The 15,558-nt window shown below is 39.5% G+C and overlaps 1 protein-coding gene across 1 annotated transcript; it reads right to left on the minus strand.

Annotated features, from left to right (window-relative positions):
* Positions 1–7,321: 7,321 nt before the first annotated feature.
* LOC133716194 ((-)-germacrene D synthase-like) lies at positions 7,322–8,231 on the minus strand. Its single transcript, XM_062142916.1, has 3 exons — positions 8,103–8,231; positions 7,734–7,977; positions 7,322–7,605 (listed from the first exon to the last, which is right to left on the minus strand). The coding sequence occupies exons 1-3, from the start codon at positions 8,229–8,231 to the stop codon at positions 7,322–7,324; spliced, it is 657 nt and encodes a 218-aa protein (XP_061998900.1).
* Positions 8,232–15,558: the final 7,327 nt, after the last annotated feature.

A 15,558-nucleotide genomic window follows, 5' to 3' on the forward strand; every position in this document is an offset into this window, starting at 1 on the left:
TCTTCACATAGATCATCACATAGATCTTCACATAGATCATCACTCTGTACTGGCATACAAGCACAGTAAACACTCTCACAAAGTGTTTCGCTACTCAATTAGCATCACGGTAAATCTCCATAGTAAAACTTAAGATGCATCACTCAAAACAAATCATCCCCAAAAGCACGCCAATAAATTATGTCATCCAATGATGATGACTTGGGCTTGCTCAATCCTTGGGTTAAGCACTAGGGCTGGCCAATTGGGCCTGAAGAAATCGGACCATCCACATTTCGAACCGGCCCAAACCACTTTGGGTTTAACATTTGGGCCTACTATTCGGGCCGAACAATTGGGCTTACCATTTGGGCCTACCATTTGGGCCTACCATTCGGGCTTACTATTTGGGCTTACTATTTGGGCTTACTATTTGGGCCTACCAATCGGCCCACCAACTTCCAGCTCGGCTACGGTATGAAATTGTACATACCGTATATACGTATGCATACCGTACAGATCGTATATACGTATGCATACCGTACAACTGTATATTCGTATACATACCGTACAGACCGTATATACGTATGTATACCGTACATACCGTATATACGTCGTATATCAAGCATATACGAGATCCAAAAATATTTGTAAGAGGTAAGGTTCGAACTCCCGACCTCAAACACGAAGGTTTTGCTCCCAACCACTGAAGCAAGAGCTGCCTTCATTAATATATGCTCACGTGTTATATTTATTATGTCATAAGCGACATAAATAAAATAACGGGGGAGGCAAGGTTCGAAACCTTAACCTGCTGCACAAGGGCTTTGCCCACCAACCACTGGAGCACAAGCTGTGCTTAATATAATGTGTACAAATGTTTTACTTATTATGTCATAAGCGAACATAATAAAAATAAACGAGAGGCAAAGTTCGAACCTCTGACCTCTTGTACATGAGCCTTGCTCTTCAACCACTAGAGCACCAGCTGCTCTCGTTACTATCCATGCAACTTCTTTTATTTATTCTATCATAAGCGATAGAATAACAACAAACTGTCGGTACACTCCACGTGCCACGACACGTCTCTTCCGTGATTTACGGAAAGCAAATCACTTTCGGCTAAAGCTGTCTGCCACAGCGTCTCGAGGTTCGGCCTGTCCCCTTACACGCTCAACACGCGCCAATAGCTTTTCCGGGTTTCGGGGCGACTTTAATCCAACGCGTAGAATGAATCACAGGAATCGTTCATCCAACGGTGGAGATCTGCTCACCTCGCTCTATAAATAGGTGCATTCTGGAGAAAAACTGTTCACTCCAAAAGAAAGAAATTTTCTTCCGAGCTCAAGTCTTTCTCTCTCAACTCTTCAGCCTTTCTCTTCTCAAATCCTTTCTTCATCAATTTCAATCCTTCTCTTCTGATCTTCTCTCCCATCTAGTTGATTCAATCCCATCTTTCCTCTGAACTTTCAGATCTTCAATATTTTCCTCCAAATCTTCAATCCTTCTTTCTCAGATCTTTTCTTCCATTTGAAGATTCGATCTCATCTTTCCTCTGAGAATCTCAGATCTCCAATCACCAGTTCAACAACTCCAATCCTTCTAACAAAATCTCCCTCAAACACTAAACCATGTATTCCTCGATTTCCACATCCTCTCACCCCATGACCCAAGAGCCACGAACTCTGCAACTAATGGAGCTCCAAACCCCGCAACAAATGGAACCACAACAACAGCAACCAACAGAGGAGGGAGGAAACACCCAAGCAGCTGGAAGTAGTGCCAACATGGATTTCTGGCGAAGCCGTACCAGGTGGATTCCTACTCCAGAACAAATAAGAATCCTCAAGGATCTTTACTATGTCAAGGGATTTAAGTGCCCAACTACAGAGCAGATTCACGAGATCTGTCTCCAGCTGAACCAGTATGGGTATGTTGAGGGTAAGAACATTTACTTTTGGTTCCAGAACGTCAGGGCTCGAGAGAAGCAGATGAATAGGTGTAATCAGGCTGCTCCAGTGCCCATGAGAACTAGTTCTCTTGGTACTGGTAGATCCATTGATCTCAATTTTGGGTCCACTGGTTCTACTGGTGCTGGTGGATCCATCGACATCAATTTTGGGCCAGCTGGTGGATCCATTGACATCAATTTTGGGTCCACTAGTTCTACTGATGATGGTAGATCCATTGATCTCAACTTTGGTTCCACCTATTCTACTGGTAATGAAGGATTTCTTGATTTAAATTCTGTTTCATATTCTTCCTCACACTTCAACACTAATACTAGTACAACTCTTTTGGCACAACAGGAGGACAAACATCCCTGCAACAACGAGGAGGAGATCACCAGGAGGTTCAAACTCTTCCTCTGTTCCCCGTGCACGGCGAGGACGTCTTTGGTAACCTGAAGGCTACTTCCGAGGAAGGTAGCGCTTTTGGTTACTATTCTGGTGGCTCAGGCGGTTACCACAGTGGCTCAAACGTTTCTCTTGAGCTCAGCCTCAACCCATCCGGAGCTGCTGACTAGGCTTAGTATAGCATAGTCCTCGTTTCCCTTTTTGTAATATAAAATCAATAAGATTGTGTGCATGTTTTCTTTTTCTTTTTTTTTTTGTTTAACCACAACAACACCAAGGATCGAACCTTGGTCACTTAATACTCTTTTCAAAACCATCGAGACTCTGCTGCACACATCTTTCAAAATGATTTATCACAAACAATCATTCAAAACCTAGCAATCAATTAAGTCACACAGAGGTCAAGCTAGTATCCTCTGAGTCAAACCAAACACAATAATTTCGTCGCTAGAATTAGGGATTAATAAAGCTAAACACTTCCTGAGTTAGCTAGGAAAAACCCACATCTTTAGAGTCACACTTACAACTCTAAAAAAAATCTCGATCACTCCATCTATCAATTGCTTCAACAAGCAATATGTACCATCTTAGCATCCACTAATCGATACTGGTACCACACTCAGTATCTCACCCACGAATCACCTCACTGCTCATTTGGTGGTAAGTCAACATCTAGTGGGTCAAAATTCTGTGATTATAGCACTTCACACTAACCACGTCATAATCCATAATCTGTCCTCACAACAGTATCTGGCCTCATAAATTAGTTATACAACCCTAGCACTCCTAGAGTTGAAAACAACGTTATTACCTAAGCTCATACATCAACACAATGTCTCTTCACAGTCAATCCTATCACGAGGTCATATCAATCTTTCCATAAGTCAACCATACACAAAATCCATCATAGTAACAACGAATTATGCATTACTACTCAACAATAGTCAGTGAACCAGCACTCCACAATAATTTCCAATACCATCCGCAGATCTCAAACCACACCCCGACATTTAGCTAATATATAGTAGCTATCCTAAACACCAAACAACTGTGCATGAATGAATGCTCCATTATAACACAATTCCATCACTAAGCAACCAATAACTGCTAAGTATTCTTCAACTCAAAACATCTGCATATCCAACTAATGGAAAGTATCACAACTACTAGTCAAATACTCGTAACGACTTTAGATACAAGCATTGGTCAAACACCATGACCCCAACAACCAACGACTACAATGCACATAAGGATACTGTTTTTCGTGAAAACCATCCTCAATAACTCCACCAGAGTTTAATCCAAAGGTTCCCATTCCTCAAAGGTGATAACTCAAAGAAGCTACACAAGCTCCACCACTTCACTTACAAAGTCAACCTATGCCATGATCACTTGACATACTACCCTTATTAAAGGTAACATAAGTATCTCCCAAATTACATCACTACACTCGAACACCAATATAGTCTTGAGAATTCTGTCTCATAATCTCTCACACTCCTATCATCTTGAGTTGGTGAGATCAATTCTCTTTTCAACTATTCCTAGGGTCTCAATCTCTTTCACCATTTCAACCCAAGAATAACATCCATCACATCAACTACAGGTAGACTAGGCAACTCAACCTCTAATGCCTCCACCTCATCCTCAACTGTCTCCATAGAAAGGTCCTGTCCCTACATCAGACTCGACCTCTACCTCACCGACTCATCAGAGTTAAATCCAGAGGTTCCTATTCCTCGAAGATCACAACTCGCGGAAACTAAACTTATTCTAATACGAACTTAGTAGACAACTCTACCGTCCTACGGACTTACACGTTGTCTAGACCCCATACTAAGACATACCCAATGATTTTACCAGTACCGAAGAGTATATGATGGGGATCCGCTGCAGACGGGCCATCACTCGGGAGGTACTGATTATCACCAAATATGTACCTTACGCTCTGATACCAAACTGTCACGCCCCGGATTTTGAATGATAAATTCAAATCCGAAACCTGAATAATTACAATTACAAAAAAACCAAATCTCGAAACTTCGAGTTCATTATTACAATTCACTCTCACAATATATTATAAAGCTCAAATGAGCATAACACACCTCACAACTTACAATTGTTGTAAAACTCTAACAATTGCTCTAACCGCACGATCACCGTCCTGGTTCTCCTGTCCTGTAGGATTACCCGCTACACAATTTGAATAGTGTACCGGGAGTTGCAACAACACAAAACCCGGTAAGCTTTTTACAGCCAGTATGAGTAAACAAGAAAGAACTGTTGATTTATTAGATTTCAAGACTACCACAAACCCACGTTACTTTCTCACTCTCATATATATATATAGACACTTATGAGTTACTCTCAATTTAGCTCATAAGATCACTCACTCTCATATATATATGTAGACACTTATGAGTTACTCTCAATTTAGCTCATAAGATCACTCACTCTCATATATACATATAGACACTTATGAGTTACTCTCAAATTCGCTCATAAGATTTCCCAACATTTGGTAGACAGACTCATATATATATATAGACCCTTATGAGTTACTCTCAATTTCCCTCATAAGGTTACCATATATATATTGACACTTATGAGTTACTCTCAATTTCACTCATAAGGTCACTCCACATTTGGCAGACAGACTAGAGCTCTAACTGAACGTAACCACTCGTCCGGCCACAGACGTGATTACGATTTAATACTATTAATAACCACCAGCCCGGTACGAGAGCGTGATTCACTAATAGATGCCATGGTCACCTCGTGACCTAGTGATCTCCACAGATCACAACAATTTATTGTTCCTCAACAATAAAACTCAACACCTCTCACAATATATTGTTTCTCAACAATAAACTCAATACCTCTCACAATATATTGTTTCTCAACAATAAACTCAACACAACTCCAACAATACATATTATTTCACGTAATAATATATATACAGACATTCACACAGGAATGTCTAATACACCAACAATAGTTCATATGATTGCAAAATAAAGCAATTAAATATATTGGGTTCGTAATATGAACCACGTGAGGTTTACTCACCTCTAATCCAGCTGCGTCTTCTTAACAGCTCCATTAACAATCTCACGAATCGTCCGCCAAATAAATCCATCGATCACCTAATCCAATAATGATCTTAACTTAGCCAACAACTCAAAAGCACACATATACGGAAACCCACGGTCGGATTCTAATTTTAATGATGATCCAACGGTCAGATCGAAATCATACGATGATCCAACGGTCGGATCTGAATTTAATGATGATCCAACGGTCGGATCCTCACGGATCGCCTTTAGGATCATCCTCCAAAATTATCACGAAGACTCCGATCTTCTTGAATCACTCTAACAAACATCTCCATAAAATTATATGAAAATCCGACGGTCAGATTCTCACGAATCGCCTTCCGAATCACTATTTCTCAATTATACGAAGATCCAACGGTCGGATCTTCGCCCGTGACCTCACAAAGTCACCGGGACAGTCATACGATCAACATATCCAAAATTGAAGCAAAACCGATGGTCAGATCTTCACAGATCGTAAACCGAAGATAAACGTAAAAACGTTAAATAGTAACGTCAAAACGAAAATCCACTATTTATCAACTTTTTCTAACATGACCATGTTATATATCAAAACGCTCGTATGGATGCATAGATCATCACCTAGATAATGAAAACTCGAAATATGGTCTGATGCGCCGCCACAAGCGGTGGTCAGTGGGCGGTCAACGCGGCGGTCAACGCCGGTCAACCACCTCAGATGGCAAAGTGACCAACTACAAACTGGTTCAAAATGAAAGGGTGGTCGACTTTCATACCTGGAGCTAAGCCTGGTTCGGCCTAGATCGTCCTAAATCAAGCGTTGAAGTTGGATTAATCTCGTGCGTCTGATCAGATTCCAGATTGAATCAGGGACGTCGAAATCTTCAACTCGTGATCTTTCACTCCACACTCCAAATCGTCAAGCAAGGCCTATATGGGGATGATCAGGGGGAGGAGGAGATCACGAAAATGGGGAGGATCGGCCCGTGCAACGCCGGCACGGCCAAGATCCGGTCGGGTCGAATGCTAGGCTCTGGGGGGCTTCGATCCACGTCTGGGGGCAGCGGCGGTGCAAGGGGAGGCCACCAGGCGGCTGGGCGTGGGACGGCGAGTCCGGAGAGGGCCGGGTCGTGGCCGGAGGACGCCGGAGGAGGGAGATGGGTCCGGGTCGGGTCAGTCGGGTCGGCTGCGTAGGGAGGAGAGAGAACGGAGGAAACCGGGGGCCAAAATGCAAAATTTGCATTTTTTCGTCCTTAATGAATAAATCTGATATTTTTCCTATTTATAGAAAATTCCCAATTTTCAAATATTCATAACTTAATCATACGAACTCCGAATATTGCGTTCCACATGTCCACGAACTCGTATCGACGAGCTCTACAACTTTCATGAAGGGAGTTTTCCCAAATTTTGAACGTATAAAAAGTCAACTTTGTTGACCCCCTAAAAACGTTCGTTTTCGAAAATAAAATCGTTCGAACTAATTCCACAACTTCTCCAAGCTTCGTACTCGCTCCTACTATCGTGAAATCATTTCTAAAAATCCACGGAATTTAATTTGGATTTTCCGGGGTATTACAAGCACTGTGTCAATCTCAGTGTGTTATCCCCCACTGAGATTGAGGGGAGGTGTTAACAAGTCAACGTAAAAGGTCAAGGTGATCAAGCATGAATAAGGAGCTGTCCAGCTGTAGCGCATGTAGTGGTGACTTACTGTCAAGCTGCTGATGTGGATTTACAGGCTGTAATAGCTAGGGTTTTCTTTCCTTTGTTTTTCGGACTACTATAAATAGAGCTACTGTTGTAATAATTACATTGAGTTCCATTAATTGAAATACTCTCTCAGATTTTGTCTGAAATTCTCTCTGTAAGTTCTTCTTCTTCCTTAAGCTTTTACATCAATGGCGATCATGTTATCAGAGACAAGTGATGCCTCGCTTCAATCCTTGGCATGCCCTTCCAAAGGGGCTGATACAAGGCATGAGTTACTTGTTTTGAAAGCTGAGATGATGAGCTTAAACGGTGTGCTGCAGACATGAGATGAGCGGTGGAGAAGGTTAGTGCCTCGTTTAGTAAATCCTCCCCAGGCATCTGAAGATGCGAGGCTTCATACAAGCTTAACAGGCCGACTACATCATTAACAAGCGATTCTTTAAATTTCCCATCACCATCCTTGAACTTGTTAAACATATCTGCAAGACCATGCCAGTTAATAAGTTAAGTGATCAGAGAAAGAAAATTAGGAATGGTAAAATACATAATTGACACTGTGCTGGAGATCGATTGATGACTTACTGCATGAAGCGTTATAAGTTATAACCATGTTGTCTAAGCAATCGAAAGCTTAGAGCAGTGGTGCAAAGATCATCATATTCTTCTTCTCGGTGAACTTGCTGCAAAATTTGGTCAATCTCATCTTCCAAATGGTATGAGACACCTAAGCACTGAATGTGGTTGATGAAGTGCAACTTTTGTGAAGGCCTTTTCGTTGGAGCCATTATCATCCTCTTCAGTTCTTCCTTCAAGTCTTTGACATGGTTCATACTTTTACTGTCTGCCGCTTCCTACATACACATGCGTATATTTTGAAGGTAATTAGAACGAGCATGACCTTGATTAGTTCTTGGTGCATGCAAATTCAAATATGAAGAGCATTATTCTTTCAAGACACTTGATAAATCTTTCTTACCATGGAAGCATATGACAGAAAATGATCACCCCAAATGCCCGGGGAAAAATTAGCTGAACATCGAGTAACATCAAGAGTGGCAGTAATATTCGGGGTTTGAGCTAGGTCAGACGCTAAAGCAGGGAACATTGTATCAACTATGGTTTAGGGTTTTCTGGAGATCAAAGGCACATTTATTCGATCTGTAGGAAATTTTGTGTTGTGGTTAATCTTGATTTGTTAGCTATTTATACAACTTTAGAAGGAAGATACATGCATGGCATGAGTACCTCCGTTGATATTTAATCATGGAAAATAATATAATGCAACTACAAGTACATGCATTTACGTACAATAGTCAGATTCATTTGTTAGAATGTCATCAAATCCAGGGACATAGCCAGGATTCGAAAATAGGTTAGGCTAAATTTTTTGGGCGAAGCCCAAATTTTTTTTTTTTTGATGTCTCTATAGCCAAACCTGTATAATATCAATGAATCTCATCAACCTATTCAACCCATTCCCAATTATCAACAATTCAACATCAACCCATTACCCATTCCCAATTATCAACTCACCCTAAACACCATACATCACGAATTCACGATTCAAACATCATCAGCATGGGTTTGGGTATACGATGTTTACCTGAGAATCTGAGCATCAGGGATTGAAGATTTGAAGCCTTCAAGAGCTCAACTGCTCAGGCGGATTGAAACTCTGAAAGGGGAGGTGGCTCGGTGGCCTGAAACTCTGAGATTGGAGGTGGCTCCCGGCTCCGTGGCTCGCAGCGATTGGAGGTGGCTCTGTGACTCGCAGCGATTGGAGGTGGCTCCGTGGCTGGAGCCTGGAAGCTGGAAGTCTGGAAGAGTGGAAGGCGGAACCGATCTGAAGCTCTGAACGGGGAGACGGGTTTGGTGTTTGAGAATTGAGAGTCGGGACGGACTGACGCAGCAATCTACAACTCTTCGAAGCATTAGTATTTTTTTTTTTTTTTTGGCTATACCCATACTTGACACATTTTGGGCCAAATTCTCCCTTGGGCTACAGCCCAAGTAGCCCTGTGAGTGGCTACGTCCCTGATCAAATCAAACCCGTGATATCGATGACTGATCGTGACCGGTGTTCATAAATAATTGCAATTATATTTCAAAGTACATCTTTATATATCCTTGAAAATGAATTATTTTTAGTGGTGATGTTTATTCTTCAAGTAAATACTTTCGGAGAATTCTTGAGTACCTTGGTGTTTGCCATACCCTCATTTTGTTAAATATTTTGGACCATTAGATTAGTAATATATCCAATAGTTCAAAATATTTAACAAATTGGTAACTTGTTTAGCCCTTAGCCTTTCTAATTTTTTTGGTAACACAAACTACTAATTGAATTCATTCTCATAAAAAAAAACTACTAATTGAATTGAAAACAATAAAGATAGTGAAAACAATAAAGCCAATTAATGTTTGATTATCAATTGACAATTGACAATTATGATTTTTCCTTTTTCAAAAAAAATTAAAAGAACCTTCTATCCTAGGTTCACTGAATTACTTTTAGTTAAATAGTCTATATTACTAATTAATTTTATTATTAGTGAAATTAATGCTTGATTAATGCTTGTTATTAATGAACACATATACAATTGAAAATTACGTTTTTTTCCTTATTAAAAACAAAAACCTTCTAACCTATAAGTTCGCAAAATTAGTATTAGTTAAGTAATCTTTATTACCAATTAGTTAAATAGTCTATATCATTAGTAGTTTCCTTAACCAAATATAATTCTTTTTACATGCATTTTACGACAACGACAACAATTAGTGTAAAAATAAATAATATTTGTTTTAAATGTAGTCAAATGAGAACCTACTTTAGGACTTATTTACTCAAATGAGAATCTACTTTACTCCAATGAGAACCTATTACAATTACCACTTTTAGGACTTAATTACTCAAATGAGAACCTACTTTTCTCTGACGAAGACCTTATTTACTTTAATGCGGATTTTTTTCTAATTACCACATGTGTCCTCAAAGTGGTAAATATTATATAAAATAGAACATATATGAATCTTCATGTTTTTATCATTAGTGAAATTATTACTACAATGACTACACATTTTATCACAACCCACAACACTTGATGTAAAAGCGGTAACTTTTGTTCTATTTGTAGTAATTACTCCACCTAAACTAATGTACTAATTTATAGAAAATTTAACAAGTATGACAACAAATTTGTTGTCAGAGTGGTAAATCTTTATGTTTTTATCATTAATGAAATGATTACTACAATGACTACACATTTTACCACAATCACAACAATTGATGTAAAAGCGGTAACTTTTGTCCTATTTATAGTAATTACTCAACCTAAACTAATGTACTAATTTATGGACAATTTAACAAGTGCAACAACAAATTTGTTGTCAAAGTGGTAAATCTTTATATTTTTATCATTAATGGAATAATTACTCAATGACTACATATTTTACCATAACTCGCAACTATTGGTGTAAAAGTGGTAACGTTTGTTCTGATTGTAGTAATTACTTCAAAAGCTATACCATTTACAAGATTACCAACCATTTTACAATTTCGACAACATTTGTGTTGTGAACATGGTAAAATTAAAATTAGACCAAAAGATATGTAACAACTCAGTATTGTAAGGAGCTTCTCCACTTGATAATCAAGGTTCTAAATTTGATAAAAGTTGTCCAAATATGATATTTACATCTTTGACCACTCAATTACAATAACCACAACAACTGTTGTCATAAGTCTTAATTGTAGTTCAACTATGTGTAATTTATTATTTTGACAATACTTGTTACATGATTTTTAATAATGTTACATATCAAGAAAGAGTGTGTTGTTAATATGGTAAATTTTATTTTTAAAAATGACACATGTCGATATTTAATTGGGTAACCTGCTGACCAGTTCAGTAGGTTTCCACTATATTAATTTACTAAAAGTAAAAAAATAAAAAAAAATAAGGGTATGGCAAACACCAAGATACCCAAGACGACCCCAATACTTTCAGATCTGGTTCTTCAAACTCCCTATGATAAAAGAGAGAATTTTATGTAGTTTTGGACAGTAGAGAAAACTTGTGTTGTCTGGGTTTGGCTCTTGGCCAAATCTTCATCTTTGTTTAGTTTGAAGTCTGTATGCGTCTGTATTTCCAACCCAGTTTCTAGCTTTTGTTGTACTGTGTCTTTGGCTTGATACAAGTTGCTTGTTTATTGGTCCAAAAAAAAAAAACAGACTGGCATGTAAAGGTTTTGGGCCTTTACTATTCATCAGTTATGTACAATTAAACTAAACGAATTGATTGAACTTCAACGGATTTTCTTATATTTTTCGGTTTCCAGGTAGAAAGGGGCAAAGATTGAAAGATATGGTAGTAAATGACTAAATGTAAGGACCTGTTGTTTAACGAAAATTCTAATATGGACCAGGGTCTAGGTGGACCACGGTTAAATCCGGCGCGTGAATAGCACGCGCGGTTTTCAGGCGAGTGAAGAAGAAATCTGACAGCGTGGGACCCACTGATCTGCAACTGTTCTGTTGTTTACTGTTCCGCGACTTCGTCCTCGTCGTGGTTCCTTCCGTCCTCCGTTAAACCACATGCACAATGACGCTTAGAAGATGACATCCACAGCTCAATCGGACAACCGATCCACCACCCAACCGGAGCCCTATTACAGCGAACGCTTCATCGATTCCATGGTCGGCGAAACCCCCAATGGGCTTCAACGAGAACTGCTCCACCACCCTGAAGCGCATCTGCAACGGCGGCGCTCTGACTCCACAAGCACCAGCCCGGGCAAGCCTGCAACGTCGACGTTGGCGGTGGGCTGTTGTAGACGGCGAATTTCTGGGCCAATGCCGGCGACGTCAAGAGAAAGGAGAGAGAGAGAGAGAGAGAGAGAGAGAGAGAGAGAGATATATATATATATATATATATATATATATATATATATATATATATATATATTAAATTTCTATCAACGGTGCAGATCGAAAGGTAGAGAGCGTACGGTCCAGATCGAACCTGTAAAAAATTATTTTCTAATAAATAACTAATATGTTTTTAAAAATATAATACATAAATAATTTTTTTAATTCTAAAATTTCTGAAAATTGTAATAAATAGCTATGGGGTTGGTAAAAATTCATAAAAATTCTGAGAAACTCAATGTGATGTGTACGTTAATATTGTGCCTCAAAACTTTTACTCATGAACGGTCTAGCCATTCGAAGTGTGAGTTAATAGAAATAAAAAAAAAAACTTGGCCGGTTGACCGAGCGGATCGATGTAATAACTATTATGGAATTTTCCAAATTTTTTACCTAAAGACTAAAATGATGTACTTGGCACATCTAACGGATGGTATCTTAATCTCACGATCCAACTTTACCGTTGCTCTTTGAAGCGTGTAGTGAAAAAAATAGGGTTACTAAAACTAAGTCGCTCGACCGAGCCGATCGACATACTAAAGATGACGGATTTTTCCTATTTTTTGACAGGAAACCGAGAATAATGTTCTTGGCACATCTAAGGGAAGGATTCTCAAGTGGACTATCAGATACCGGTCTTGCCCTTGAAAGGTTGTATAGGAAAAAAATAGGGTTATTAACCCCTAGTTGTTTGACCGAGCCGATCGACGTCCTATCGATGACGGATTTTGCCGATTTTTGGAATGAAATCCTAATAATGTACTTGGGACGTATAACGGAAGGATTCTCAAGTGCGTGATCCAATCAAATCCTTGCCCTTGGAAGGTTGTACAGGGAAAAATATAGGATTATTATACCCTAGTCGTTTGACCGACTCGATCAACATCCTATAAATGATGAATTTTTCTAAATTCTTAACTAGATTCCTAAAATATTGCACTTGGGACATCGGACGGAAGGATTCTCAAGTGCACGATCCAATCAAAACCTTGCCCTTGGAAGGTTGTAGAGGAAAAAATTAGGGATATTAACCCCTAGTGGTTTGACCCAGTCGATCGACGTCCTATCGATGACGAATTCTGCCGTTTTTTGGAATGGAATCCTAAAATAATGTACTTAGGACATATGACGGAAGGATTCTCAAGTGCGCCATCCGATCAAATTCTTGCCCTTGGAAGGTTGTATAGGGAAAAAATAGGGTAGTTAACCCCTAGTCATTTGACCGAGCCGATCGACGTCCGATCGACGACGGATTTTGCCGATTTTTTGAATGAAATCCTAAAATAATGTACTTGGGACATATGACAGAAGGATTCTCAAGTGCGCGATCCGATCAAATCCTTGCCCTTGGAAGGTTGTATAGGAAAAAATAGGGTTATTAACCCCTAGACGTTTGACCGAGCCGATCGACGTCCGATCAATGACGCCTTTTACCGATATTTTGAATGGAATCATAAAATAATGTACTTAGGACATACAACGGAAGGATTCTCAAGTGCGCGATCCGATCAAATCGTTTCCCTTGGAAGGTTGTATACGAAAACAATAGGGTTATTAAACCCTAGTGATTTGACCGAGCCGATCGACGTCCGATCAATGACGCATTTTGCCGATTTTTTGACTGGATTCCTAAAATATTGTACTTGGGACATCGGACGGAAGGATTCTCAAGTGCGAGATCCGATCAAATCGTTGCCCTTGGAAGGTTGTATAGGAAAAAATAGGGTTATTAACCCCTAGTCGTTTGACCGAGCCGATCGATGTCCTATCGATGACGGATTTTGCCGATTTTTTGAATGGGAACCTAAAATAATGTACTTGGGACGTATGACAGATGGATTCTCAAGTGCGCGATCCGATTAAATCCTTACCTTTGGAAGGTTGTATAGGAAAAAATAGGGTTATTAAACCCTAGTCGTTTGACCGACTCGATCGACATCCAATCGATGATGAATTTTTCTAAATTTTCGACTAGATTCCTAAAATATTGTACTTGGGACATCGGACGGAAGGATTCTCAAGTGCGTGATCCAATCAAATCGTTGCCCTTGGAAGGTTGTATGGAAAAAAATAGGGTTATTAACCCCTAGTGGTTTGACCGAGCTGATCGACGTCCGATCAATGACACATTTTATCGATTTTTGGAATGGAATCCAAAAATAATGTACTTAGGACATACAACAGAAGGATTCTCAAGTGCGCGATCCGATCAAATCGTTGCCCTTAGAAGGTTGTATAGGAAAAAAATAGGGTTATTAACCCCTAGTGGTTTGACCGAGCCGATCGACGTTCGATCAATGACACATTTTGCCGATTTTTTGAATGGAATCCAAAAATAATGGACTTAGGACATACAACGGAAGGATTCTCAAATGCGCAATCCGATCAAATCGTTGCCCTTGGAAGATTTTATAGGAAAAAATAGGGTTATTAACCCCTAGTCGTTTGACCGAGCCGATCGACGTCCTATCGATGACGGAGTTTGCCAATTTTTTGAATGGAATCCTAAAATAATGTACTTGGGACGTATGACAGAAGGATTCTCAAGTGCGCGATCCGATCAAATCCTTGCCTTTGAAAGGTTGTATAGGAAAAAATAGGGTTATTAAACCCTAGTCGTTTGACTGACTCGATCGACATACAATCGATGATGAATTTTTCTAAATTTTTGACTGGATTCCTAAAATATTGTACTTGGGACATCGGACGGAAGGATTCTCAAGTGCGAGATCCGATCAAATCGTTGCCCTTGGAAGGTTGTATAGGAAAAAAAAAGGGTTATTAACCCCTAATGGTTTGACCGAGCTGATCGACTTCCGATCAATGAAGCATTTTGCCGATTTTTGGAATGGAATCCAAAAATAATGTACTTAGGACATACAACGGAAGAATTCTCAAATGCGTGATCCGATCATATCGTTGCCCTTAGAAGGTTGTATAGGAAAAAATAGGGTTATTAACGTTTGACTGAGCCGATTGACCTCCTATCGATGATGGATTTTGCCGATTTTTTGAATGGAATCCTAAAATAATGTACTTGGGACGTATGACAGAAGGATTCTCAAGTGCGCGATCCGATCAAATCCTTGCCCTTGGAAGGTTGTATAGGGAAAAAATGGGGTTATTAAACCCTAGTCGTTTGACCGACTCGATCAACATCCTATAAATGATGAATTTTTCTAAATTCTTAACTAGATTCCTAAAATATTGTACTTGGAACATCGGACGGAAGGATTCTCAAGTGCACGATCCAATCAAAACCTTGCCCTTGGAAGGTTGTAGAGGAAAAAATTAGGGATATTAACCCCTAGTGGTTTGACCCAGTCGATCGACGTCCTATCGATGACGAATTATGCCGTTTTTTGGAATGGAATCCTAAAATAATGTACTTAGGACATATGACGGAATGATTCTCAAGTGCGCGATCTGATCAAATCGTTGCCCTTGGAAGGTTGTATAGGAAAAAAATAGGGTTATTAACCCCTAGTGGTTTGACCGAGCCGAT

The sequence above is a fragment of the Rosa rugosa genome, chromosome 6, assembly GCF_958449725.1.
Source record: "Rosa rugosa chromosome 6, drRosRugo1.1, whole genome shotgun sequence".
Classification (NCBI taxonomy): Eukaryota; Viridiplantae; Streptophyta; class Magnoliopsida; order Rosales; family Rosaceae; genus Rosa; species Rosa rugosa.

Excerpts from the sequence above, each read along its gene's own strand:
- LOC133716194 (XM_062142916.1), bottom strand. The coding sequence starts at position 8,231 with ATGTTCCCTGCTTTAGCGTCTGACCTAGCTCAAACCCCGAATATTACT. Across the intron at positions 7,978-8,102 it reads TTCTGTCATATGCTTCCATG|GAAGCGGCAGACAGTAAAAG; the intron begins GTAAGAAAGATT and ends ATGTGTATGTAG. Across the intron at positions 7,606-7,733 it reads TCGATTGCTTAGACAACATG|ATATGTTTAACAAGTTCAAG; the intron begins GTTATAACTTAT and ends ATGGTCTTGCAG.